Source organism: Oncorhynchus keta, chromosome 26 (assembly GCF_023373465.1).
Source record: "Oncorhynchus keta strain PuntledgeMale-10-30-2019 chromosome 26, Oket_V2, whole genome shotgun sequence".
NCBI lineage: Eukaryota > Metazoa > Chordata > Actinopteri > Salmoniformes > Salmonidae > Oncorhynchus > Oncorhynchus keta.
In genome coordinates this window covers 26,633,446-26,660,340 of record NC_068446.1, presented here as the reverse complement: position 1 = coordinate 26,660,340, position 26,895 = coordinate 26,633,446, and the positions used below count along the sequence as shown (strand labels likewise).

Here is a 26,895-nt window from a genome sequence, read left to right as displayed (position 1 = left end):
TTGAGATCCGGGCTCTTTGCTGGCCATGGCAGAACACTGACATTCCTGTCTTGCAGGAAATCACGCACAGAACAAGCAGTATGGCTTCTGGCATTGTCATGCTGGAGGGTCATGTCAGGATGAGCCTGCAGGAAAGGTACCACATGAGGTGGATTTCTTCCCTGTAACGCACAGCATTGAGCTTACCTGCTATGACAACAAGCTCAGTTCGATGATGCTGTGACACACCGCCCCAGACCTTGACGGACCCTCCACCTCGATCCCGCTCCAGAGTACAGGCCTCGGTGTAATGCTCATTCCTTCGACGATAAACACGAATCCAACCATCACCCCTGGTGAGGCAAAATCACGACTCGTCAGTGAAGAGCACTTTTTGCCAGTCCTGTCTGGTCCAGCGACGGTGGGTTTGTGCCCATAGGCGACGTTGTTGCCGGTGATGTCTGGTGAGGACCTTCCTTACAACAGGCCTACAAGTCCTCAGTCCAGCCTCTCTCAGCCTATTGCGGATAGTCTCAGCACTGATGGAGGGATTGTGCGTTCCTGGTGTAACTCGGGCAGTTGTTGTTGCCATCCTGTACCTGTCCCGCAGGTGTGATGTTCGGATGTAACGATCCTGTGCAGGTGTTGTTACACGTGGTCTGCCACTGCAAGGATGATCAGCTGTCCATCCTGTCTCCCTGTAGCGCTGTCTTAGCCATCTCACAGTACGGACATTGCAATTTATTTCCCTGGCCACATCTGCAGTCCTCATGCCTCCTTGCAGCATGCCGAAGGCACGTTCAAGCAGATGAGCAGTGACCCTGGGCATCTTTCTTTTGGTGTTTTTCAGAGTCAGTAGAAAGCCTCTTTAGTATCCTAAGGTTTCATAACTGTGACCTTAATTGCCTACTGTCTGTAAGCTGTTAGTGTCTTAATGACCGTTCCACAGGTTCATGTTCATTAATTGTGTATGGTTCATTGAACAAGCATGGGAAACAGTGTTTAAATCCTTTACAATGAAGATCTGTGAAGTTATTTGGATTTTTACAAATTATATTTGAAAAACAGGGCCCTGAAAAAGGGATGTTTCTTTTTTTGCTGATTTTGTGTGATGTAGCAAGGTTTGGAACCAAAGTTATTTTCCAACCGTTTAGTTCTGAACAAAACCATTATTTATTTATTTTATTCCGACCAGCAAAATAAAGTTCTGAAGCGGTTTATATTGTTTTCGTTCATTTTTTTTAAACCTCTGAAATATTTTAATAATTTAAAAAAAGATTTAACTCGACATTGAATTACTTTACCAATCAGTGCAGCTAGAACAGTTTGCTGTGGAGTGGGTAATCGATTTAATTTGCATAGATAAGTAATTAAGAGCAAATTCTATTTCACTGTAACAGAATGTAACAGTCTTTCATTAATTGTAATGAAAGACAAACACTATGCTGCCAGTCACGTAGAGCTCTAGATGCAACTGAAATTGAGGGTGATGATAGAGGAAGCTCGACTTGAAGTGCTGGGCATCTTGTTATGACATGCATTACCAGAAATAGGCCCACATAATTATATTTACGGAGGATCGGCTTTTATGAAGGAACTTTGAATGTCTTTGAATTTCCTAGTTGGGCTAACAAGCATGTTGTGTGCAGAGCAGCACTATAATTACAAACACCTTTTTGTAGTTAATAAATCTGATGTGAAACTTGATAACTATAGTATTCCTTAACTAGCATTGAAAAAGTAAATCCACTCTTCTCTAATTAAACATCTCTCCCTAATTTCGGAATTACACTTGTAATGTCATCAATACACTACAGTAACGTATGCTTCAGATGGGAGGCGCAGGTAGCCTATACATCAGGGATTGTAACATGTTCAAGGAACAGAACAGAAAACAACTATTTTTTTTAGAGGAACAGAACCGAGAACGAAAGTGATCTATACGAACCGGTTAAAAACCTGCCAGCTGAAATCACTGTTGCCAGTAAGGAAAGTAGCTGAATGGCGTCATCGCCTAATTTGCATAATTGGCCATGTGCTCGTAATTGTGATGGACGCTTTAGGAGAGAGGAATAACTTTGTGGGAGAGACAAAAAGTGAGTAAAAAACACCCTAAATATGTTTAGAACTACAAATGAACTTTCTTCTGTCAATTCTTTTTTTTAAATGTCATAATTCCAAACCTCCTCCTTTGGGCTTACCTCCGCTGTACCCGCACCCCACCATACCCCTGTCTGCACATTATTCCCTGAATATATTCTACCATGCCCAGAAATCTGCTCCTTTTATTCTTTGTCCCCAACGCTCTAGGTGACCAGTTTTGATAGCCTTTAGCCGCACCCTCATACTACTCCTCCTCTGTTCCGCGGGTGATGTGGAGGTAAACCCAGGCCTTGCATGTCCCCAGGCACCCTCATTTGTTAACTTCTGTGATCGAAAAAGCCTTGGTTTCATGCAAGTCAACATCAGAAGCCTCCTCCCTAAGTTTGTTTTACTCACTGCTTTAGCACACTCTGCTAACCCTGATGTCCTTGCCGTGTCTGAATCCTGGCTCAGGAAGGCCACCAAAAATTCTGAGATTTCCATACCCAACTATAACATTTTCCGTCAAGATAGAACTGCCAAAGGGGGAGGAGTTAGCCTGCAAAGTAATGTCATACTTTCCAGGTCCATACCCAAACAGTTAAAACTACTAATTTTAAAAATGACTCTCTCCAGAAATAAGTCTCTCACTGTTGTCGCCTGGTACCGACCCCCTCAGCTCCCAGCTGATATGTTTAACACCCCGGCAGTCCTACAATCTAAGCTAGATGCCCTCAATCTCACACAAATCATCAAGGAACTCACCAGGTACAACCCTAAACAAGGGCACCCTCATAGACGTCATCCTGACCAACTGGCCCTCCAAATACAGCCCTGCTGTCTTCATCCAGGATCTCAGCGATCACTGCCTCATTGCCTGTATCCGCTATGGATCCGCAGTCAAACGACCACCCCTCATCACTGTCAAACGCTCCCTAAAACACTTCTGCGAGCAGGCCTTTCTAATCGACCTGGCCCGTGTATCCTGGAAGGATATTGACCTCATCCCGTCAGTTGAGGATGCCTGGTTATTCTTTAAAAGTACATTTCTCACCATTTTAGATAAGCATACTCTGTTCAAAAAATGCAGAACTAAGAACAGATATAACCCGTGGTTCACTCCAGACCTGACTGCCCTCGACCAGCACAAAAACATCCTGTGGCGGACTGCAATAGCATCGAATAGTCCCAGCGATATGCAACTGTTCAGGGAAGTCAGGAACCAATACACGCAGTCAGTCAGGAAAGCAAAGGCCAGCTTCTTCAGGCAGAAATTTGCATCCTGTAGCTCCAACTCCAAAAAGTTCTGGGACACTGTAAAGTCCATGGAGAACAAGAGCACCTCCTCCCAGCTACCCACTGCACTGAGGCTAGGTAACACGGTCACCACCGATAAATCCACGATTATCAAAAACTTCAACAAGCACTTCTCAACGGCTGGCCATGCCTTCCTCCTGGCTACCCCAACCTCGGCCAAGACTCTCCAGGTTCTCCTTTACCCAAATCCAGATAGCAGATAGCAAATCCTGATAGAGCTGCAAAACCTGGACCCGTACAAATCAACTAGGCTTGACAATCTGGACCCTCTATTTCTGAAACTATCCGCCGCCATTGTCGCAACCCCTATTACCAGCCTGTTCAACCTCTCTGTCATATCGTCTGAGATCCCCAAGGATTGGAAAGCTGCCGCAGTCATCCCCCTCTTCAAAGGGGGAGACACCCTGGACCCAAACTGCTATAGACCTATATCCATCCTGCCCTGCCTATCTAAGGTCTTCGAAAGCCAAGTCAACAAACAGGTCACTGACCATCTCGAATCCCACCGTACCTTCTCCGCTGTGCAATCTGGTTTCCGAGCCGGTCACGGGTGCACCTCAGCCACGCTCAAGGTACTAAACGATATCATAACCGCCATTGATAAAAGACAGTACTGTGCAGCCGTCTTCATCGACCTTGCCATGGCTTTCGACTCTGTCAATCACCATATTCTTATCGGCAGACTCAGTAGCCTCGGTTTTTCTAATGACTGCCTTGCCTGGTTCACCAACTACTTTGCAGACAGAGTTCAGTGTGTCAAATCGGAGGGCATGCTGTCCGGTCCTCTGGCAGTCTCTATGGGGGTGCCACAGGGTTCAATTCTCGGGCCGACTCTTTTCTCTGTATATATCAATGATGTTGCTCTTGCTGCAGGCGATTCCCTGATCCACCTCTACGCAGACGACACCATTCTGTATACTTCCGGCCCGTCCTTGGACACTGTGCTATCTAACCTCCAAACGAGCTTCAACGCCATACAACACTCCTTCCGTGGCCTCCAACCGCTTTCAAATGCGAGTAAAACTAGTGCATGCTCTTCAACCGATTGCTAGTGTAACGGATGTGAAACGGCTAGCTTAGTTAGCGGTGTGCGCTAAATAGCGTTTCAATCGGTTACGTCACTTGCTCTGAGACCTTGAAGTAGTAGTTCCCCTTGCTCTGCAAGGGCCGCGGCTTTTGTGGAGCGATGGGTAACGATGCTTCGTGGGTGACTGTTGTTGATGTGTGCAGAAGGTCCCTGGTTCGCGCCCGGGTATGGGCGAGGGGACGGTTTAAAAATTATACTGTTACATTGATGCTGTTGACCCGGATTACTGGTTGCTGCGGAAAAAGGAGGAAGGTCAAAAGGGGGGTGAGTGTAACGGGTGTGAAACGGCTAGCTTAGTTAGCGGTGTGCGCTAAATAGCGTTTCAATCGGTTACGTCACTTGCTCTGAGACCTTGAAGTAGTAGTTCCCCTTGCTCTGCAAGGGCCGCGGCTTTTGTGGAGCGATGGGTAATGATGCTTCGAGGGTGACTGTTGTCGTTGTGTGCAGAAGGTCCCTGGTTCGCGCCCGGGTATGGGCGAGGGGACGGACGTAAAGTTGTACTGTTACACTACCAGCACCCTCCCGCCCGACTAGCATCATAGATTTGTATTTTTCTTCTTTTCTTTTGTGTTATTGACTGTATGTTTATGTGTTTGTTTGTTGTTTTTGTTGCTTTGCTTTATCTTGGCCAGGTCGCAGTTGTAAATGAGAACTTGTTCTCATCTGGCCTACCTGGTTAAATAAAGGTGACATAAAATAACAAGAAGATGCCCAGTGCTTCATGCCCAGTGCTCTCCTCACTCGCATGTCGCACTCTACACTACACTTGTCTGTGCAATGCATGTACATAGTTTGCCCATAGCAAGCTGCTCTATCCATTGGTGAAGTAATTTTAATGTTGGGTTAAATGTCAAAAAACAATTTGAGGTTTGAAAAGGATAGCTGGCAGGCAGATGCTGGAATATGTTTTTGGGTGACAGAATGAGGGCTTTGCACATGTGCTTTATACAATTTTTGTGGGACAAGGAATAAATGCCCAGAACATAAAATAACATGATTAACCGGTTCCCATGCTTTTAAATAACCATTCTGTTCCGGAACAGTACAGATCATTTCCGCTTCTGGTTCTGTTCCACAAATAATTTAGTTATTTTCTTGTTTTCAGTTCTGTTCTTTGAGTAACCGGTTCCAACCATTGCAGGCAATTTACGGGGTGTCCTGTCTAGCCTGCAGGTGGTATGAGTAAAAAATAAATACGTTTGAAATACAGTACCAGTCAAAAGTTTGGAGGACAACTACTCATTCAAGTTTTTATTTATTTTTACTATTTTCTACATTGTAGAATAATAGTGAAGACAAACTATGAAATAACACATATGGAATCATGTAGTAACCAAAACAAGTGTTAAACAAATCAAAATATTTGGTATATTTCAGATCCTTCAAAGTAGCCACCCGTTGCCTTGATAACAGCATTGCACACTTTTGACATTCTCAACCAGCTTCATGAGGGAACCACCTGGAATGCATTTCAATTAACAGGTGTACCTTGTTAAAAGTTCATTTGTGACATTTCTTTCCTTCTTAATGCATTTGAGCCAATTAGTTGTGTTGTGACAAGGTAGTGGTGATATACAGAAGATGGCCCTATTTGGCAAAAGACCAAGTCCATATTATAGCAAGAACAGCTCAAATAAGAAAAGAGAAACAACAGTCCATCACTCGTTTAAGACATGAAGGTCAATCAATCCAGATCATTTCAAGAAATTTGAAAGTCGCAAAAACTATCAAGAGTTATGATGAAACTGGCTCTCATGAGGACCGCCACAGGAAAGGAAGACCCAGAGTTACCTCTGCTGCAGAGGATAAGTTCATTAGAGTAACCAGCCTCAAACTGCAGGCCAAATAAATGCTTCAGAGTTCAAGTAACAGACACATCTCAACATCAACTGTTCAGAGGAGACTGCATAAATCAGGCCTTCGTGGTCAAATTGCTGCAAAGAAACCACTATTAAATTAAATGAAATTTAACCAAGAAGGAGAGTAATGGAGTGCTGCATCAAATCACCAAATCAAATGTGGGAATTCCTTCAAAACTGTTGAGAAAGCATTCCAGGTGAAGCTAGTTGAGAGAATGCCAAGTGTGTGCAAAGCTGTCATCAAGGCAAAGGGTGGCTACTTTGAAGAATCTCAACTATAAAATATATTTTTAATTGTTTAACACTTTTTTGGTCACTACATGATTCCATGTGTTATTTCATAGTTGTAATGTCTTCACTATTCTACAATGTAAAAAATAGTACAAATAAAAAGATAAACCTTGAATGAGTAGGTGTGTCCAAAGTTTTGACTGGTGCTGTATATACATTTGGACTGAAACCAAATCGAAACTGTAGAAATGATAATGGACCTACATTCATGCAGTTTGACTGTGTCCAGCTGGCCAATAATCACTGATATGATAGCTATACAATCCCCCCCCCTCCCCCTTGACAGCAAGGAAATATAACACATTTTCTGTGTTGTCCTCCAGACGTCGTTGAAGACCGAATGGGGCAAAATTAGTTTGACACCACTGGCCTAAAATGACCTAAAATACCTATACAGGCGTTGTAAGATGTAAGACCTGTCTAACAATTGAAATACATGTCCACAAAGGCGAAAGGCAGGCAGGAGGAAGCCTGATCTCGCTTCCTCCTGCCTGCCTTTCGCCTTTGTGGACATGTATTTCAATTATTAGACAGGTCTTACATCGCCTGTATAGGTATTTTAGGTATCAGCTAACCACATCCAGTGTATATATATATATAAATTCTCCCCAATTTCGTGGTTTGTCAGTCGCGTCACCTCGCCTTAGCTGTGGAACGTACCCTAATGCTGCATTCAAAGCAACTGGTAACTCTGAAATCTCTGACTTCCGACTATTCACGACAACTGGGAACTCTAAAACAAACACACACAAAAAAACAAGCTCCGACTGGGAAAAAATCTATTTGAACGGTCATCCAACTCGGAATCAAAGTCGGAAACTCGGCCATCTTTCTAGAGCTATACAACTTTTCGACCTGGAGATCACCGATGTCATGAAAGCACTTCTCACACAATTTGACCTCTGATGTCACATACTAAGAAATTACCCCAATATTAGCGTTTGACATTTTTGTAATAACAAAACATTTATTTAAAAAATCTCTAATATGGGTTTTGAACACTTTGTTTATAAGCATGATAGCTAGCTGTACTTGTAGTTTACGGTTGACACAGCTTGTTATTCAAAGCACGTGAATGTATCCAACTCGTATTTACACAACATAAGTCAATATCACCTTCCTACTTGGTTATGAACGCAGCATATGCTAGCTAACTGTAGGTAGGAGAAATGTGCCTATGTTTAGCTAACGTTACTTGCTAGTTCGCTAGCCCTGTAAACTAACAGTGAAAAGATGGCGACGGCAATATACCTGGAACATTACCTTGACAGTGAGTATCTACCGTTAGCTAACTTAATTTGATCAGTTGTGTAAATTGTCTACATACATTTCCAATCTTGAGTTTTTCGGTCACGAATTTCTTAGCTAGCGACGTTATAGCCAAGTAAGTTGTCTATTATTGATATGAACGTTACGTTTTCGGCACGACTAACGTTAAAACTAGCTAGCAAACTGTCTTTGTTAGCAGTCTAGTAACTCGCTTGGTCATTGGAGTTGTAGGTTCGATTAAATGCTTTACATTGTTGGCCTTATCTAACGTTTGAGTTAACGTTACAAGGACAAGACTAACTAGCAATTGCATACATTGTAGAAAACGAGGGCTCTTTTCGGCTTATTTAGCTACTGGTAACGTTCGCAGCAAGCCAACAATAAGGTGTTGTTATAGTTAGCTAAACGGCTAGGTTTAATTTATTTAGGGTCTCAGTTATCCATGATCATAAAATGTACTTTGCTCTAGTTAGATGGCGGTGACGCGACCTCGTTTTCTGCGGGGAGGCAAGTATACACGGGCCGCGATGTTTAATTTAAAAGTGCGTCACAAGCACAGTTTCACTCACTGGGTCTCACTTCCGCCAAACTTTAAACATGATCTTGTTTTCCAGGAAAACATTTAGGTTGAACTTATTTGATAGTACAGATGTCATGATCCAGCTAACATGATCCATTTTGATGTGGCCACCTGTTATTTGGTAACGCTCATCAGACTGCATTCAGTGTAGAAAATAAGTACAAGAACCATTTGCCTAGTAAATAAGAGTGAAGACCAATTATTGGTGTCGTCTGAAACAAAGCACTGCAAAAACTTGGAAAGTTTCCTAACAATAGATGTTGTTGAATTAACTGTACTGGTTGTCTGTGGTTGGTCCTTCCGCTGGTCGAAATGTTATATTCACAGACTTTTTAGAGTACTGTACTGCAAATGTACTGCCTTGACATTTATATTCCCTGTCACATGCGCAACACCATATAAACACCTGCAAGACGTTGGTTTGGGCACGAGCAAACAAATATTGATTGCCACAGATGTACCTGTGTTTTTTGAAGTCCTTTTAATAATACTTTCCTGTGGATATTTTGTCTAAAATTTCCACCAGCTGAAGGACCAATCCGCGGACAATCGGCAGAGTAATTATTCTACATTGGTGACATACAAGGGACGTTGAGGTTCTTTCCCTATGTAAATGTGCGTGGCTATGCAGTACAGGCAATGGAAATCATCGCCAAAATGCTGCAAAGAGCCATGAGCTGTCAGCTGTGTGTTACCATCAAATCGTATCTTGTTCTCATTATGAACTATTGTAGTTACTGAATGACTGCTCTTAACAATCATGATCCATTCCCCCAGGTATTGAGAATCTGCCTTGTGAACTACAGAGAAACTTTACACTGATGCGGGACCTGGACAATAGAACTGAAGGTACAATACTGCACAAGAAATACATTTAAAATGTTATTTGTTTTGATCACTTGATTTACCACATGGTTTCATGCCCCATCAGTATTGTATAGTTCAGTATCTTTCATTATCCAGTATAAAAATGTTTCTGCAATTATGTAGAGAAAAAAGGAGAGATCGACAAGCTGGCAGAGGAGTACATCTCAAGTGTAAGGAACTTGGCTTCGGAACAGAGGGTTGAGCACCTGCAGAAGATCCAGAGTGCTTACAGCAAGTGCAAAGAGTTCAGCGATGACAAAGTGCAGCTTGCAATGCAGACATATGAAATGGTCAGTGCTCCAAACCTGGCATATGAGTACATAAAGATGTGTCAATACTTTCACTATTGGTCAATGGATAATGCCAATCTAATTGTCTGCATGTCATAGGTGGACAAGCATATCCGCAGGCTGGATGCAGACCTGGCCCGATTTGAGAATGAGCTGAAGGAGAAGCTGGAAGTGAGCGGCTATGAAAGTCCAGAAGGAAGAGGGATAAAGAGTAAGCAGGGAGACTGTTGGTGGGAAATAGTTCTACAGCACATTTACGACAGGTAAACTAACTTCCATGTCCATTGCTGTGAATATCTGCTTCAGAGGGTGAAGGTCAGGGACTAAGGGAGAAGCGAGGACCCAAGGGGAGAGGCAGGAAATCATCGGATGAGGATTCTCCCAGGAAGAAAAAGCTTAAAAATAGGTATTGAAAAGGTTTTACAAGCAAGTACTATTTACGTGCGTCTGCCTGGTTCTCACTCTCCCTTAATATAATTTACCATCTATTAACGTCTGTAGCCCAGGATTGAGTTCTGCTCTCCTGCCAATGCAACCGTCAGATGTTTTGGACATGCCAGTTGATCCCAATGAGCCAACATACTGCTTGTGCCATCAAGTGTCATATGGAGAGATGATTGGATGTGATAACCCTGATGTAAGTTTTTATTGGGTATTGGTTGTCTTGTTATTCAAAGAATGCTTTGAAATTAGTGCTATTCTCAGGACTCAAAAAAAATAAAATGTATGTTGTGTTAGGACCACAACATAAAATGTAGGTGCACCAGAAAATATTTGTTTAATTTAGCCTAAATGATTTATTTGACCTTTATTTAACTAGGCAAGTCAGTTAAGAACAAATTCTTATTTTCAATGACGGCCTAGGAATAGTGGGTTAACTTGCCTGTTCAGGGGCAGAACGACAGATTTGTACCTTGTCAGCTCAGGGGTTTGAACTTGCAAACTTCCGGTTACTAGTCCAACTCTCTAACCACTAGGCTACCCCATAAGGTATATATTCATTTCTAGCTACTTTTATGCCTTATAAAACGGATGTTCTAACCCTGTAAAGCCATTTGTATATCATAAAAGTTAAAATGTGGTTTAGGTTAATACATTTTAATGTTGTCTTCATACCAAATTTGTCTGTGTCCAGTGGTTTCACTTGTTGACCTTACTGCAAAGCCAAAGGGGATTTAGGTTTCTACATTGTGTAAAAGCACTACTTATTGAGGTGCATTATATAGAAAATTGTACACTGTCTCTTTAAGAGTGTCAAGTTTATTGCTATATGATCATTGATTTCCTGAAAGAGCAATCCCCTTTCCAGCCAATCATTCAGGGCTCACACTTAAAAATGGTAATTAATTAACCAGGCAAACAGCACTCCCAACTAGGCGCACAGCGCTCCCAAAATTAAAATCTCAGGTCGCACATTAAAATGTTCACACTGTAGAGCCCTGGGTATTCTCTATAGATTCTACAAGTTAATCAAAAGAATACTGAAATGTTGATGTCTTTTTACCAATGTTTTTATTTTTCAAACAGTGTCCAATTGAGTGGTTTCACTTTGCTTGTGTTGATCTTGCTACAAAGCCCAAAGGAAAATGGTAGGTGAATCTTTTACAATTAGTTAATGAAGTGTATTATACATGTAATTAAAAGCGAATGAATTTGGGAATGTTGATAACATGCATTACCTTTTTGTACTTTTATTTTGTCTTTTTCAGGTTTTGTCCACGGTGCACCCAGGATAAGAAGAAAAAATGAGATATATTTCTTTAAAGTACTTTTCTATAAATATGTATTTTGTCTATGTAGTAAAATAGTGTAATATATTTACAAAATTATTTCCCTTTCTATGATGGCCGTGCATACATATTATGGTCTAAATACAAAGCTTTTTTTCAAAGTACTTGAAATATGTAAACATATATACGTTTTTGTATTTTACAAACAAATTCAACAGCTGTTGATAACACCATTTTTTTCATGGTTTAGTTTCCATATTTTATTCTGTCCTCACTTAAATATTAGGGCCAGTGTTAATATCTCATTTGTGTCTGCATTTTAGTTACCTAGCTACCTCTCGGATTCAAGCACATGCATATACTGCAATCTTGAATCCTGCCTAAAAATCTATCTTAAACCAAGCAACCACACATAAAAGTTCACTCCGTCCAGTCTTGGAGTAATAAGCTGTCTGGTAAAAGGTGCACTATATTGACTATCAAAAGCATTTGCCCACTCTTGAATGTGTTATGGTGATAATGACCAGACATTTAGGAAGGGACTGGTATCTCTTTACCAACATAACCAGCAAGCGTTAAAGCACTTTGAATAAAAAAATCAGCTGTTCACCACTAATGATAAACAATTTAACAATCACTACTCCCTAGATAAAGTGAACATAGTGCAAGCCATATTTTTTTTTGTGGGGAATGGCTTTCCAAAGATCTTTATTCACGCTGCTGTAAAGTACAAATGAAAGACAAACATTGTAAGAAATTGAACAATAATGAAACAGGTTAATGATTCTGAGCTATTCACTGGAACCAAAGTCCACTGCTATTGCTTTTGAATATTTTGTTGACCTAAAATATAGAATGTGGAGAATTTGATTGTTTTTAAGGTTGACCATAAGCAATTATGCCACTTATTATTCTAACCATACACAAAATACTATTGTCCTTTGATATACAATGTTGATAAGGACATGTGACAATTGTGACTTCCTTTCCAAAGATCTTTAGTTTTTATTCATTGTTTTGGGAGTTTTAGGGTTTTAGCATAACTTTGTTTGTTTTTTAACTGTGAATATATCAATCTTGTACAAGAATAATGTTGTTAAAATGGAGAAAGGTCCAAGGAGCCAAAGTATTTGTTTTGTACATGCCAGTGTTTCATATCAATAAACATTTACAACTATTCAATATTTCAATAGTATGTCCAGTTGAATAGCAAGCGTCTTTACTGAAATTTTCAACCTCTCTCTGACCAAGTCAAATCAAATTTTATTGGTCACATGCAATGTTATTGCGAGTGGAGTGAAATGCTTGTGCTTCTAGTTCTGACAGTGCAGCAATATCTATCAAGTAATATCGAACAATTCCACAACAAATACCTAATACACACATCTAAGTAAGGAATGGAAATAATCTATTAATATATGGATGAGCAATGTCAGAGCGGCATATGTTAAGATTCAATAGATAGTATAGAATGCAGTATATACAGTTAAAGTCGGAAGTTTACATACACTTAGGTTGATTTTCACCACTCCACACATTTCTTGCTAACAAACTGTACTTTTGGCAAGTCGGTTAGGACATCTACTTTGTGCATGACACAACTAATTTTTCCAACAATTGTTTACAGACAGATTATTTCACTGATAATTCACTGTATCACAATTGCAGTGGGTCAGAAGTTTACAAACACAAAGTTGACTGTGTCTTTAAACAGCTTGGAAAATTCCAGAAAATGATATCATGGCTTTAGAAGCTTCTGATAGGCTAATTGACATCATTTGAGTCAGTTGGAGGTGTACCTGTGGATGTATTTCAAGGCCTACCTTCAAACTCAGTGCCTCTTTGCTTGACATCATGGGAAAATCTAAAGAAATCAGCCAAGACCTCAGAATTTTTTTTTGTAGACCTCCACAAGTCTGGTTCATCCTTGGGAGCAATTTCCAAACGCCTGAAGGTACCACGTTCATCTGTACAAACAATAGTACGCAAGTATAAACACCATGGGACCACGCAGCCGTCATACCGCTCAGGAAGGAGACGTGTTCTGTCTACTAGAGATGAATGTACTTTGGTGTGAAAAGTGCAAATCAATCCCAGAACAATAGCAAAGGACCTTGTGAAGATGCTGGAGGAAACGGGTACAAAAGTATCAATAGCCACAGTAAAACGAGTCCTATATCGACATAACCTAAAAGGTCGCTCGGCAAGAAGAAGCCACTGCTCCAAAACAGCAATAAAAAAGCCAGACTATGGTTTGCAACTGCACATGGGGACAAAGATAGTACTTTTTGGAGAAATGTCCTCTGGTCTGATGAAACAAAAATAGAACTGTTTGGCCATATTGACCATCATTATGTTTGGAGGAAAAAGTGGGAGGCTTGTAAGCCGAAAAACACCATCCCAACCGTGAAGCACAGTGGTGGCAGCATAATTTTTAGTTTTATTTCACCTTTATTTAACCACGTAGGCTAGTTGAAAACAAGTTCTCATCTACAACTGCAACCTGACCAAGTTAAAGCAAAGCAGTGCGACACAAATAGCAACACAGAGTTACACATGGAATAAACAAACATACAGCCAATAAAACAATAGAGAAAAAATTATAGATACAGTGTGTGCAAATGAGGTAAGATAAGGGAGGTAGTAAAGAAGCGGGGAAATTAGTGGTTTCTGTGGTAGCATTAAGTGTGCAGGTGGAGCAATTCAAGTTGAGGATTCCTGGTGTTTGTGGTGCCCACGGTTTGGTGCGACGCAGACCCAGTAGTGAGAGGGATGAAACAGAGGAGTCACTGTCAGTCCTTTTGAGTTTTGAATCTCAGTTTTTACATGATAAAGTCATGTTAGGATATATCAATTATCCTGTTAGATCTTGTGTGCCAGAGCCACTGCAGTGTTTCTGGTGCAACATTTATGGTCATGTCATGTGTGTAGGAGGGAGATTCCAAGATGTAGGAAGTGTGCAGGAGAGCTTGTGTAATTTCGGTGTTGTAAAAGTTGTATGTGTCAACTGTAGGGGTGCCCATGTTTCTGGGGATCAGAAGGTTCCGGTGCGAGAGAGGCAGGTAGAGGTGGCCAGAGGCAGTGAATAAAGTAGAGGAAGATGGGTTGAGGGTGAGGGATCCCTGTGAGTAGTGTATATGTGCCAGCACAGAGAGAGAGGCCAGTGAGTAGTATACTATACACTACCGGTCAAAAGTTTTAGAACACCTACTCATGACAGCTAGGCACACTCTTGGCATTCTCTCAACCAGCTTCATGAGTTAGTCAACTGGAATGCATGTCAATTAACAGGTGTGCCTTGTTAAAAGTTAGTTTGTGGAATTGCTTTCCTTCTTAATGCATTTGAGCCAATTGGTTGTGTTGTGACAAGGTTGGGTGGTATATAGAATACAGCCCTACTTGGTAAAAGTCCAAGTCCATATTATGGCATGAACAGCTCTGCTGCAGAGAATAAGTTCATTAGAGTTACCAGCTTCAGAAATTGCAGCCCAAATAAATGCTTCAAAGAGATCAACTAACAGACACAACATCAACTGTTCAGAAGAGACTGCGTGAATCAGGCCTTCATGGTCTGATTGTCAAATTGCTGCAAAGAAACCACTACTAAAGGACACCAATAATAAGAAGAGACTTGCTTGGACCAAGAAACACGAGCAATGGACATTAGACCGGTGGAAATGTGTCCTTTGGTCTGGAGTCCAAATGTCAGATTTTTGGTTCCAAACGCTGTGTCTTTGTGAAACGCGGTGTGGATGAACGGATGATCTCTGCATGTGTATTTCCCACCGTAAAGCATGGTGTAGGGGGTGTTCTGGTGTGGGCTTGCTTTGCTGGTGAAACTGTCTGTGATTTAGTTAGAATTCAATGCACACTTAACCAGCATGGCTACCACAGCATTCTGCAGCGATACGCCATCCTATCTGGTGTTGGCTTAGTGGGACTATCATTTGTTTTTCAACAGGACAATGACCCAACACACCTCCAGGCTGTGTAAGGGCTATTTCACCAAGAAGGAGAGTGATGGAGTCCTGCATTAGATGACCTGGCCTCTACAATCCTCGACCTCAAACAAATTGAGATGGTGTGTGATGAGTAGGACCGCAGAGTGAAGGAAAAGCAGCCAACAAGTGCTCAGCATATGTGGGAATTCCTTCAAGACTGTTGGAAAAGAATTCCAGGTGAAGCTGGTTAAATAGCTACCGCACAGTAGGTGGCAGCATGCACAAACAAAATGCCATGATACCAAAGAAGAAGAATCCACCGGTCGACAAAGAATGACGAAAAAGTTATAGGAACTGTTGAAATCATACATTGGTTTACTCTGTATATTCTGTAAACTCTACATCAAATCTTTATTTTTTTATTTTAATTTTTTTTTTTAACGTATGTACAAATTAAAGCTTTCACAGCGTCGAGGATTTGGACCCAAGTTTTCTGTTGTGTATGGAGTCTGTCTGGTGAGTTGCGAGTCGACATCATTGGCTAGCAAATAAAATACCCGTAAATTATTACCGGCACCGAGAAAACGCGCTATCTTATCTAGCTAATGTCGTTATGTTGCTTACCAAATGTACATCTGTATTGTCAAGCAGGGTTCCTTATTGTCTGGCGTTCGTCCTTGGAGATAAACTAGTTTGTTAATCTAGCCCTAGCAATAACAGCGCAAGCTAGCTAATTCACACTTCTAATGTTGTTAGCTAGCTAACTATATGCAATTAACGTTAGCAAGCTGGCTGACTGAACTCCGGACAACTGTTAGCCTAGCTAACTTTAGGTAGCTAGCTGGCTAACTGAACTCCAGACAACTGTTAGCCTAACTTGCTTTAGGTAGCTTAGTTGAATAGGTAAAATTGTTAGCTAACTAGCCTAGACTTAATATCTTCTTGAAATCAGGCTTAACTAATTAGCTAAGTTCACCTGCAAGTATTACGTTTGATCTGATCTTTCACAGTGACTCTAGAATGCATTTTCCATCTTGGAAATGCACGTTTGGAAGTCATAAGGGGGTGATCGAGTTCCCTACTGTGTTGCACATTTCAGAAACCTTGACCTAACATTAGGTCAATGGTAAATAAAATAATATGTTTATCCTTTATTTAACTAGGCAAGTCAGTTCAGAACAAATTCTTATTTACGATGATGGCCGAGTGAGAGAATTGATATGTATTCCTCTTCTCTCCTTCGTGACTAGCTGAAGTTAATGATCTGAAAGGTGATTATGATGATGGTCATGATCATACCCAGTCGATTTATTGTGTTTCTCGATAGTCTGACATGGATTCCGCTCTTCATGTCCTCTCGTTCATCTGTGCTGGTCTGAGAAGATGGCTACATGTGAGCAATATAGTGGACATCCTTTTGTATTGAATTGGCTTTCACCTGGTCACTTCTTTTACATCATAGATGGAGATGACAAAGGATATAATGAAAGGGAGACCATTACATGCTAGTAATGTGGCTGCTTTTTGTGATGCGGCTTCTCAACCCAACCCTCCCTGTTGTTGATCTCTACTACAGAAATGATTAACCCTCTAAAAACCCACCATTGTCTGCACTTCTACTGCCTTTCTTAGCTCTGTATCCAACACCTTTCTGAAAAATGACAGTAATTACTGTTGAGGGATATATAATCAATTCTAGACCTACCTATTTTCTTGCCCAGTCCCTTCCTATTGCCTCTGCAACACACCCATCCAGTGTTGTTCTTCCTAGAATTACAGTACCGGTCAAATGTTTGCACACACCTACTCATTCAAGGGTTTTTCTTCATTTGTTTTACTTTTTTCTACATTGTAGAATAACAGTGAAGACATTAATACTATGAAATAACACATGGAATCATGTAGTAACCAAAAAAGTGTGAAACAAATTCAAATGTATTTCTTCAAAGTAGCCACCCTTTGCCTTGATGACAGCTTTGCACACACTTGGCATTTTCTCAACCAGCTTCATGAGGAAGTCGATTCTAGATTTAATTTTGGATTGGAGATGCTTAATGTGAGTAACCAAAAAAGTGTTGAACAAATAGATCCTTAAAATAGCCACCCTTTGCCTTGATGACTGTTTTGGCATTCTCTCAACCAGCTTCACCTGGAATTCTTTTCCAACATTCTTGAAGGAGTTCCCACATGCTGAGCACTTGTTGGCTGCTTTTCTTTCACTGCAGTCCAACTCATCCCAAACCATTTCAATTTGGCTGAGTTCTGATGATTGTGGAGGCTAGGTCATCTGATGCAGCACTCATCACTCTCCTTCTTGGTCAAATAGACCTTGCACAGCCTAGAGGTGTGTTTTGGATCATTGTCCTGTTGAAAAACAAATGATAGTCCCACTAAGCACAAACCAGATTGGATGGTGTATTGCTGCAGAATGCTGTGGTAGCCATGCTGGTTAAGTGTGCCTTGAATTCTAAATAAATCACTGTCACCAGCAAAGCACCCCCACACCATAATACCACCTCCTCCATGCTTCACAGTGGGAACCACACATGCAGAGATTATCCGTTCACCTACTCTGGGTCTCACAAAGACACGGCTGTTGGAAACAAATCTCACATTTGGCCTCATCAGACCAAAGGACAGATTTTCACCGGTCTATTGTCCATTGTTCATGTTTCTTGGCCTAAGTAAGTCTCTTCTTATTGGTGTCCTTTAGTGGTGCTTTCTTTGCAGCAATTTGACCATGAAGGCCTGATTTATGCAGTCTCCTCTGAACAGTTAAGTTGTCTGTTACTTGAACTTTGTGAAGCATTTATTTGGGCTGCAATCTAAGGTGCAAGTAACTAATGAACTTATCCTCTGCGGCGTAGGTAACTCTGGGTCTTCCTTTCCTGTGGCGGTCCTCATGAGAGCCAGTTTCATCATAGCGCTTGATGGTTTTTGCAACTGTACTTGAACAACTGCAACTGCACTTTCTGTATTGACTGACCCGTAATGATGGACTGTTGTTTCTCTTTGCTTATTTGAGCTGTTCTTGCCATAATATGGACTTGGTCTTTTACCAAATGGGGGGCTATCTTCTGTATTACCCCAACCTTGTCACAATACAACTGATTGGCTAAAATGCATTAAGGAAAGAAATTCCACAAATTAACTTTTAACAAGGCACACCTGTTAATTGAAATGCATTCCAGGTGACTACCTCATTAATCTGATTGAGGGAATGCCAAGAGTGTGCAAATCTGTCAAGGCAAAGGATGGCTACTTTAAAGAATCTCATATAAAATATATTTTGATTTGTTTAACTTTTGTTTGGTTACTACATGATTCCATATGTGTTCATCATTTTGATGTCTTCACTATTATTCTACAATGTAGAAAATAGTAAAACAAAGGAAAACCCTTGAATGAGTAGGTGTGTCCAAACTTGACTGGTACTGTATGCGTATGTTTCGAGGGGGAATGACGATGTGTGCTATGATAGAGCAGATTTCCTAAGTTTATATCTCTGCATAGTCATAGGGGAATGCTGAAAACATGCCAGAGAGAAAATGAGTTCTGACAGAGCAATCTTCCTGTCTAGATAAAGGTGCTCCTCTGTGGTGTAAAGTCAGTTTCACCTCAAGATAAACATGAACCGGTTTACAACCATAATACTGGACTGCCTCTTCTAAATCAAATACCACCTAATATGTTATGCAATGTGCATGTGCTCTTGTTCACCTGTCATTTTTGTGGTTAAACTGATTATGTCTCCGTTTATCTTGCAGATATCACCCCATGCTCTCCTTCTATTCTGATTCCCATTCCTGATCTCTCTGACCCACCTCTGTCTATTGTGCACATTAGTGCTTTCTTTCCTCCTGTCTGTCTCTTTGTTACCCTCTTTCTGTCCTTCCCGCTCCCTGCGGCCATGTGTGATAACGGGAATCCCGAGGACAAGCCCCCAGCCCCCCCAGTCAGGATGAGCAGCACCATCTTCAGCACCGGCTCCAGCAAGGACCCGCTCTCAGCCAATCACAGCTCCAAGCCCCTGCCCTCGGTTCCGGAAGAAAGGAAACCCCGCAACAAGATAATCTCAATTTTCTCAGGAGCAGAGAAAGGTGAGACGCGAGTCCATAGAGGTGGTGCACTGGCAGGGGATCTAAAGCAGTGGTTTCCCAACCTTTTTCGGTTACTGTAGCACCAACTGAATTTTATTCTGCCCAGAGTACCCCTGAAGTACCCCCTTGTGCATTATACCAGTAGGCCTATGGTCTCATGAGTCTTCTCAAGTACCCCTGGTGGGTAGGCGCAGTACCCCCTGAGGTCCTAGTGTCCCTGGTTGGGAACCGGACGGAGTGGGTGTGGATCCACATTGTCTGGACCATCTTACAGACAGCCAAAGGTCCCGAAGCTTCTGCACATATTAGATTCTGCTCATGTTTGATCAAAGCTGAATAAATGTCTGCAAGATCACACGGTAATGATCTCATTCTACATAACAATTCAATTGTTGATCAATTCCCTCAGTCGGGGTTAGAATAGTAGAATACACAAGGTGCAATTTTGAAATTTGGTTGTGCATCAAATCAAAATCAAATTTATTTATATAGCCCTTCGTACATCAGCTGATATCTCAAAGTGCTGTACAGAAACCCAGCCTAAAACCCCAAACAGCAAGCAATGCAAGTGTAGAAGCACGGTGGCTAGGAAAAACTCCCTAGAAAGGCCAAAACCTAGGAAGAAACCTAGAGAGGAACCAGGCTATGTGGGGTGGCCAGTCCTCTTCTGGCTGTGCCGGGTGGAGATTATAACAGAACATGGCCAAGATGTTCAAATGTTCATAAATGACCAGCATGGTCGAATAATAACAAGGCAGAACAGTTGAAACTGGAGCAGCAGCATGGCCAGGTGGACTGGGGACAGCAAGGAGTCATCATGTCAGGTAGTCCTGGGGCATGGTCCTAGGGCTCAGGTCCTCCGAGAGAGAGAAAGAAAGAAGGAGAGAATTAGAGAACGCACACTTAGATTCACACAGGACACCGAATTAGGACAGGAGGGGTACTCCAGATATAACAAACTGACCCTAGCCCCCGACACAAACTACTGCAGCATAAATACTGGAGGCTGAGACAGGAGGGGACAGGAGACACTGTGGCCCCATATGAGGACACCCCCGGACAGGGCCAAACAGGAAGGATATAACCCCACCCACTGCATCAGCAGTTTTACTCTTATGTCAGTCAATTAGCCCATGTCTACTAAAATGTGTTAGCTGGCAGTTTAACTTAAGATAGTTGAACTTGTTGTCATGGTTGAGTTACCAGCCGGGGGGCCCCCATTGATTTTTATTAGTCAGTCTCACTCAGATATCATATTCAAAACTGCGACCATTTCATTCCACCCTATTGTAAAATGTGTAGAATTGCAGGATTACAGTATTTTGTGGCCCCCACTCCCTTCAAAATTGCTGATCCCTGGTATAATGTTATTGGAATACAAAAAAACACCTAATTTCTTATAAGATTTTAGGATGATTGTGCGAATGGTCGCATTTTTCTGTCATGCCCACGCCACTAGACAAAATAAATGCTTTGATTGGAACTAAACACAAGCTATGCTCAAGTTAACATAATCTGCTCTAAAATTTGCTCTCTGTACATAATTCAAAACAACACTGTATAGCTCAAGAAGATCTAACCTAAATGCATATCTCTATGAACCTGGTTGAGATCAAATGGTTGGTATGCAGATGCTGCATGGACGTTTCACCGCTAGAACTTGAAAAAGTATTACTCACAATTGACAGTGAGAAATGTGAAAGTAGAGAAATGCATGTGCAGAATGTGGTTTGGATCTTCAGCTCTGGGGGAAAAAAAAGATCCAGGGGGCTGGATGGGACAGTTACCTATGGAGCCACAGCCTCAGTCATTTTTTCCAAAGGTGCATTAAGAGGCTACATTTCATTCAGTGTATCTTAGTTCAGAACCAATCCATTTTATTTTAGTTTCCATCTGTATGTGTCAGACTATCCAGTGACGGGAGCAGTTGAGTTTCGGTCTTTCCAATTTCAGTCTATCCGTTGTTAGATCTGATTACATTTCATCACATTTATTAACAGAGAATGTAATGATTGGTTCATTTGTTGACTTTCAGGTGGTAGAAAGAAAGACCGGGACAAAGAACGACCAGAGATCTCTCCTCCTTCAGACTTTGAACACACTATCCACGTTGGCTTTGATGCTGTCACTGGGGAGTTCACTGTGAGTAAGGGTCACTTTCGTCCGACTTTTCAACTCTTATTCCAGGGATACTCAAATCCCAGCCTGGAGGACCGTAGTACTGCTTGTTTTTGATTCTACCAGAGTTAGTTGATTGACCCCTGACCCCATCTCTTTGTATCCTCCTCTCTGATAGGGCATGCCAGAGCAATGGGCACGGCTCCTCCAGACGTCAAACATCACAAAGTCAGAGCAGAAAAAGAACCCCCAGGCTGTTCTCGACGTGCTCAAATTCTATGATTCTACAGGCAACGGCCGCCAGAAATACCTCAGTTTCTCCTCTGGTGAGCTTTCTCATGGATGACACTTTGCTGTTTTCTAAGATTGTTATAGACTCTTTCAAGACTGCAATTATTTCCCTCTCCCTTTTCATTTTTTAGAAAAGGATGGTTTCCCTGCAGGACCCCACTCTGTAAGTACTGACTTCTTTCTAGTTATTACTTCAAAATCTGTCATTCTGCCCTTATTGTCCGGGTGCGAAAGATATGGATGTCGATTAAGACAGCCCCCCGCACCTCTCTGATTCAGAGATGTTGGGATAAATGTGGAAGACACGTTTCAGTTGAAGGCATTCAGTTGTACTGACTAGGTATCCCGCTTTCCCTTACTAGCTACCTGAATACTATGGGGCTGGGATTTTTTGGTCCTTGACCATATTTATAGCACCCCTGAAATGATGTGTGGGCTATATATGAAATGTCTATCTTTTCTGCAATAGCCGGTCAAAAAGGGCACGGAACCCTCATCGATCAGTATCAAGGACATTGATGATGATGATGATGATGATGATGAAGCTCCCCCACCCATTGTGGCACCACGTCCAGAATACACTAAGAGTGTGAGTAATTTTGACGGGAGCTCATCTGAATTTTCTTTTGCTCTTGCTCACAATCGCTCATTCCCTCATTCTTATTTATTTATTGTGTGTGTTTCTGCTGCAGGTTTACACTCGCTCCGTCATTGACCCCATCCCTGCTCCAGCCACGTGTCCAGATGGAGACGCAGCCTCCAAGGCTCTAGACAGACAGAAGAAGAAGGGCAAGATGTCAGACGAGGAGATCATGGACAAACTGCGTAAACACACTACATTTCTTACAATACCAACATGACAATTTTACTGGTAGTTATTAAAATAACTCTCTTGTCAGGAGAATTTAGTATTGGTCTGTATAACTTTATCTTTGCCCACAGGAACTATTGTCAGCATTGGAGATCCCAGAAAGAAGTACACAAGATATGAAAAAATTGGACAGGGGTAAGTTCATTTGAAGGTGGTAATTGGGGTGTATTGTGTGTGTCCAAGTTATTAAAAATATGTAACCGTCTCCACACAGGGCTTCAGGGACAGTGTTCACAGCCATTGACGTCGCCACTGGACAGGAGGTAAAGGGGAATTAAGGGTTGTCATTGGTTGTAGGCTTGGTGGATTGAGGAGAATAGTAAATGGTAGGAGACCTAGAGAGCTGAGTAATGATGTTCAAAGTGCGGCAGAGACTAGATCCAGAGAGACAGAAATGGGGAAAGCGTTTGAAAACTGTAAGCCTGGCAGGAGTTGAGAGATTGCAGGATAACTAATCACACACACCCATTTTAGAGGATCATTTTGAACCTTTCCTTATTTCTGGCTGTTTCTCACAGGTGGCCATTAAACAGATCAACCTACAGAAGCAGCCCAAGAAGGAGCTGATAATCAATGAGATTATGGTGATGAAAGAGTTAAAGAATCCGAACATTGTCAACTATGTAGACAGGTAATGGAATGGTCAAATATATAATTAAGCTTAACAGCACTAACTTTGGTGTAAGTTGGGGGTGCCAAACCTAACTTTCTGGTGATGGTGGAACACTACTGGGTGTACGATATTGTACAATACAATATACCCTAACAACCTCTCCGGCTTTGGTGTCTGTGTGTGTTTGTTAGTTTCCTGGTGGGAGAGGAGCTCTATGTGGTGATGGAGTATTTGGCTGGTGGTTCGCTGACTGATGTGGTGACAGAGACCTGCATGGACGAGGCTCAGATAGCTGCTGTCTGCAGAGAGGTGACCAGCTCTTATACGGCACACTGCATTAACCTTGACCTGTTTACCCTTTACCCTTTAACAGTGGCTGGGTGGGTAACTTGTGTGTTCACATTTAGAGCCTTTATTTTATGTGGAAATATTGACCGTTGTTTCTTCATCCCCTCTCGCTCCATTGCTCTCTTTCTCTCTCTCTCTCTCTCTGCTGTTGGTTTCCCCATCTGAAGTGTTTACAAGCACTGGAGTTCCTTCATGCGAACCAGGTCATCCATCGTGACATCAAGAGTGACAACGTGCTACTGGGAATGGATGGCTCAGTCAAACTCAGTGAGTCTCCCTCTCCCACTAAACCCCAGGCTAGCCATGGCCTATGTAGAGGAAGTAACAGCCCTAATAGTTGGGGGTGGAAATGTACCTTATTGAAAATCTGCGGGTATATGGATTCGCTTTGATGTTGGGAAACTGTTCTATATTCATATTTATAGCTGGAATTTGCCATCTGCATCCTATGAAAGAAAAGTACCAATTTGGCAAGGATAGTTAACAAATGACTATTACAAGCTGGTGCTACTGTTTGTACTGCTACCATTCAGTCCCTCACTAACATATGTCTCCATCTCTCTGAATTCCACCTCCCTTCTCTCTGTGCAGCCGATTTTGGTTTCTGCGCCCAGATCACTCCAGAGCAGAGCAAGCGCAGCACCATGGTGGGTACGCCTTACTGGATGGCTCCTGAGGTGGTGACCCGGAAAGCCTATGGGCCTAAGGTTGATATCTGGTCACTGGGCATCATGGCCATTGAGATGGTTGAGGGGGAGCCTCCATACCTCAATGAGAACCCGCTAAGAGTAAGTGAACCAAAGAGCAGCATCCTCCTAAAATTATATTTCTTTCTTTTACTATATCACAGTGCATCAAAAGCTAGTTCCATAGTGATACTGACATGGATGTAAAATACTTTTCCAGCACCTCACAGTTCTCCTCTTCCCACTCTCCTCTCCCCCAGGCACTGTACCTGATTGCCACAAATGGGACTCCAGAACTTCAGAACCCAGAGAAACTGTCTCCCATATTCAGAGACTTCCTTAACCTTTGCCTGGAAATGGATGTGGAGAAGAGAGGTGGGGGCAAAGAGCTGCTGCAGGTGATGACCCATCCTATCTATGGCTTCCTTTGTGATTTGCTCTTCTACTCTTGTGTCAACTTGACTGGTTGGATTTGGCTGTATATACTCCTCCATCATTACCCTGTCTGCATGTACTACAATAGAGATGCGCTTCAAAGTTAACCCTTTACTCTCGTTCTTCTCCTTCTCTTCTTTTTGTCTAGCATCCCTTCCTGAAGCTGGCAAAACCCCTGTCTAGTCTTACACCTCTAATCTTGGCTGCTAAGGAGGCCATGAAAGGCAACCGTTAACCGAACAAATAGAACATACAAACAACGCTGTGCCAGATCTGTGCCAACTGTTGATCTGTGCCAACACCACTATGCTCCAGTCTGATAAGCCCTGACAACCCTCACTGTGAAGGAGACCAAAAACATCCAGAACACTACCCACCGCTGGCCATATGAACTGATTCTCACTCAAATCTTTGAAGACTTTATTTTGTACAAGAAAACATTGGCGGTGGGTCACGTTGGGGCTTAATTTGTATTTAACATGGAATGAGCATAGCTATCTAGTTCCTACTTTTTGGAAGAAATATCACTGCCTTAAATGCAAAACATTGCCCAATGCAGGGGTAGGCAACCTCCTGTTCCAGGAGTGCCACAGGTACTTCAGGATTTTGTTCCAACTAGGCACCACACCCGACCAACTGAGCTAAGTTCAGCACACCTGGTCTTCCAGGTCGGTTAAATCAAAAGCATGAAGTGCCTGCGGCACTCCAGGACTAGGGTTGCCTACCCCTGGCCTAATGTATTGTTGATTGTGTCATGTTGGTTTGTTTCTCCATTTTTACTGTCATTGTAGTTTCCTCTAACGCTAGTTAGTATCCTCTTAATCATTTTGATACTTGAATTTCATGTGTCCTGACTGATCATGTTATGGGCCTATCATTTAATGAAAACTGTTATTCCACCTGGTGCCCGATTTTAAATCTTTGGATTATTCTCACATTTGTTATAGGAAAGACATTTCAAAACATTTCCATTATTACAGTGAATGTGGTGATATTGATGATGATATAGGGTTGCCTCATTTGGCAGTCTAACCAGTGATTTCCTCTTGTATCATTAGCCTCTTCTTGGTAGTGGAGGTGCAATTTATGGACAAATTCAATTGTAGAATGACAGGGTTTATTCTAGCTTGTGCCGACTTTCTTTGTTCTTATTAAAAATGGAACTATTGTACATGTCGAATTCTGTACTTTTTGTCTAATTCAGTGCTGAAGCTAAGAAGATATGGATGTCAGGCCAGGTAGCTTTGTAGGCTAAAGAAGGCAATGTATATTTACCGTTTCTTTTTTTCTATTTGAATAACTAACAATCTGATAATTGTCTGCAAATTCTAGTAAATTCAGCTGTTTATTTAGTCCTTATTCTTGTTTTATTATCTGTATACCATGATTCTTAAATGGAATGGCGATGTGTGAAAGACACACTAAGATACCATCCAAGAGTGGGCTCAAGGAATGATACTCCATGAGAACATTTTGTAGCTATTAAATTTGGATCAAAAGACAAAGACATTTGTTTTTCATAAAACACCTTATGATTTTGGTTGTCTTAAATCATGCCTGTATATACACTCCCCTCCATATGTATATGGACAGTGAAGCTAACATTTTTGTCGCTTTACTCCAGCGTTTGAGATTTGAGTTCAAATGTTTTATATGGGGCAACAGTAAAAGGTGACTATCTGTATTTGAGGGTTTTACCTTTAGAAATGAAAGCACTTTGTGTATCTAATCGTCCCCACGCCTCCCACATGAAGTCATAATTATTTGGACAAATTGATTTCTAGTGTATCAAGGTAGTCAAAGGTTTAGTATTTCGTCCCATATTCCTTGCACACAATGACTACATCAAACTCTACAAAGTCGTTGGATACATTTGCAGTTGGTTTAGTTGTGTTTTGGGTTATAAAATAAAAGCTGACATTCTGTACTGTCACCTAATCAAGGATCTTCAAAATCTAGGATTATTAGATTTATCCCTGGGCACACAAAGCTCCACCATTTATTAGGCCTACTTTTTAGAAAACAATTATTTTACCTGGGCTACAACACAGTGCAATGAGGAATGTATTCTTGTTATCAAGTGAATACACAGTTATTATACACTGCAGTGATGTAGGCTAATATGAATAACCACTCATACT

The 26,895-nt window shown here is 41.7% G+C and overlaps 2 protein-coding genes across 6 annotated transcripts; both read left to right on the top strand.

Annotated features, from left to right (window-relative positions):
• The first annotated feature begins 7,620 nt into the window (after positions 1–7,620).
• On the top strand, positions 7,621–12,535 carry LOC118359161 (inhibitor of growth protein 5-like). 2 transcript variants are annotated; one of them, XM_035737476.2, is made up of 8 exons: positions 7,621–7,885; positions 9,242–9,313; positions 9,455–9,621; positions 9,721–9,832; positions 9,928–10,027; positions 10,123–10,258; positions 11,149–11,210; positions 11,331–12,535. In XM_035737476.2, the coding sequence occupies exons 1-8, from the start codon at positions 7,849–7,851 to the stop codon at positions 11,368–11,370; spliced, it is 726 nt and encodes a 241-aa protein (XP_035593369.1). In that variant the 5' UTR covers positions 7,621–7,848; the 3' UTR covers positions 11,371–12,535. The 2 variants fall into 2 exon arrangements, with proteins under 2 accessions (XP_035593369.1, XP_035593370.1); XM_035737477.1 differs by lacking the exon at positions 7,621–7,885 and adding an exon at positions 8,567–8,585.
• A 3,045-nt stretch (positions 12,536–15,580) lies between these two features.
• On the top strand, positions 15,581–25,925 carry LOC118359160 (serine/threonine-protein kinase PAK 2). Of its 4 annotated transcripts, none has more exons than XM_035737475.2 (15): positions 15,581–15,808; positions 19,060–19,392; positions 21,428–21,534; positions 21,689–21,836; positions 21,933–21,964; positions 22,271–22,390; positions 22,494–22,626; positions 22,744–22,807; positions 22,887–22,935; positions 23,191–23,303; positions 23,477–23,594; positions 23,801–23,900; positions 24,225–24,421; positions 24,580–24,717; positions 24,903–25,925. In XM_035737475.2, the coding sequence occupies exons 2-15, from the start codon at positions 19,203–19,205 to the stop codon at positions 24,987–24,989; spliced, it is 1,596 nt and encodes a 531-aa protein (XP_035593368.1). In that variant the 5' UTR covers positions 15,581–15,808; positions 19,060–19,202; the 3' UTR covers positions 24,990–25,925. The 4 variants fall into 4 exon arrangements, with proteins under 4 accessions (XP_035593368.1, XP_052336411.1, XP_035593367.1 ...); XM_052480451.1 differs by lacking the exon at positions 15,581–15,808 and adding an exon at positions 17,946–17,976; XM_035737474.2 differs by lacking the exon at positions 15,581–15,808 and adding an exon at positions 18,556–18,700.
• Positions 25,926–26,895: the final 970 nt, after the last annotated feature.

Bases quoted from the DNA above. Each gene is read 5' to 3' on its own strand.
- LOC118359161 (XM_035737476.2), top strand. From the start codon at position 7,849: ATGGCGACGGCAATATACCTGGAACATTACCTTGACA. The intron at 10,259-11,148 runs GTAAGTTTTTAT...TTTTTCAAACAG, and splicing joins TTGGATGTGATAACCCTGAT to TGTCCAATTGAGTGGTTTCA. The intron at 11,211-11,330 runs GTAGGTGAATCT...TGTCTTTTTCAG, and splicing joins ACAAAGCCCAAAGGAAAATG to GTTTTGTCCACGGTGCACCC.
- LOC118359160 (XM_052480451.1), top strand. The intron at 22,391-22,493 runs GTGAGTAATTTT...TTTCTGCTGCAG, and splicing joins GTCCAGAATACACTAAGAGT to GTTTACACTCGCTCCGTCAT. The intron at 22,808-22,886 runs GTAAGTTCATTT...GTCTCCACACAG, and splicing joins TATGAAAAAATTGGACAGGG to GGCTTCAGGGACAGTGTTCA.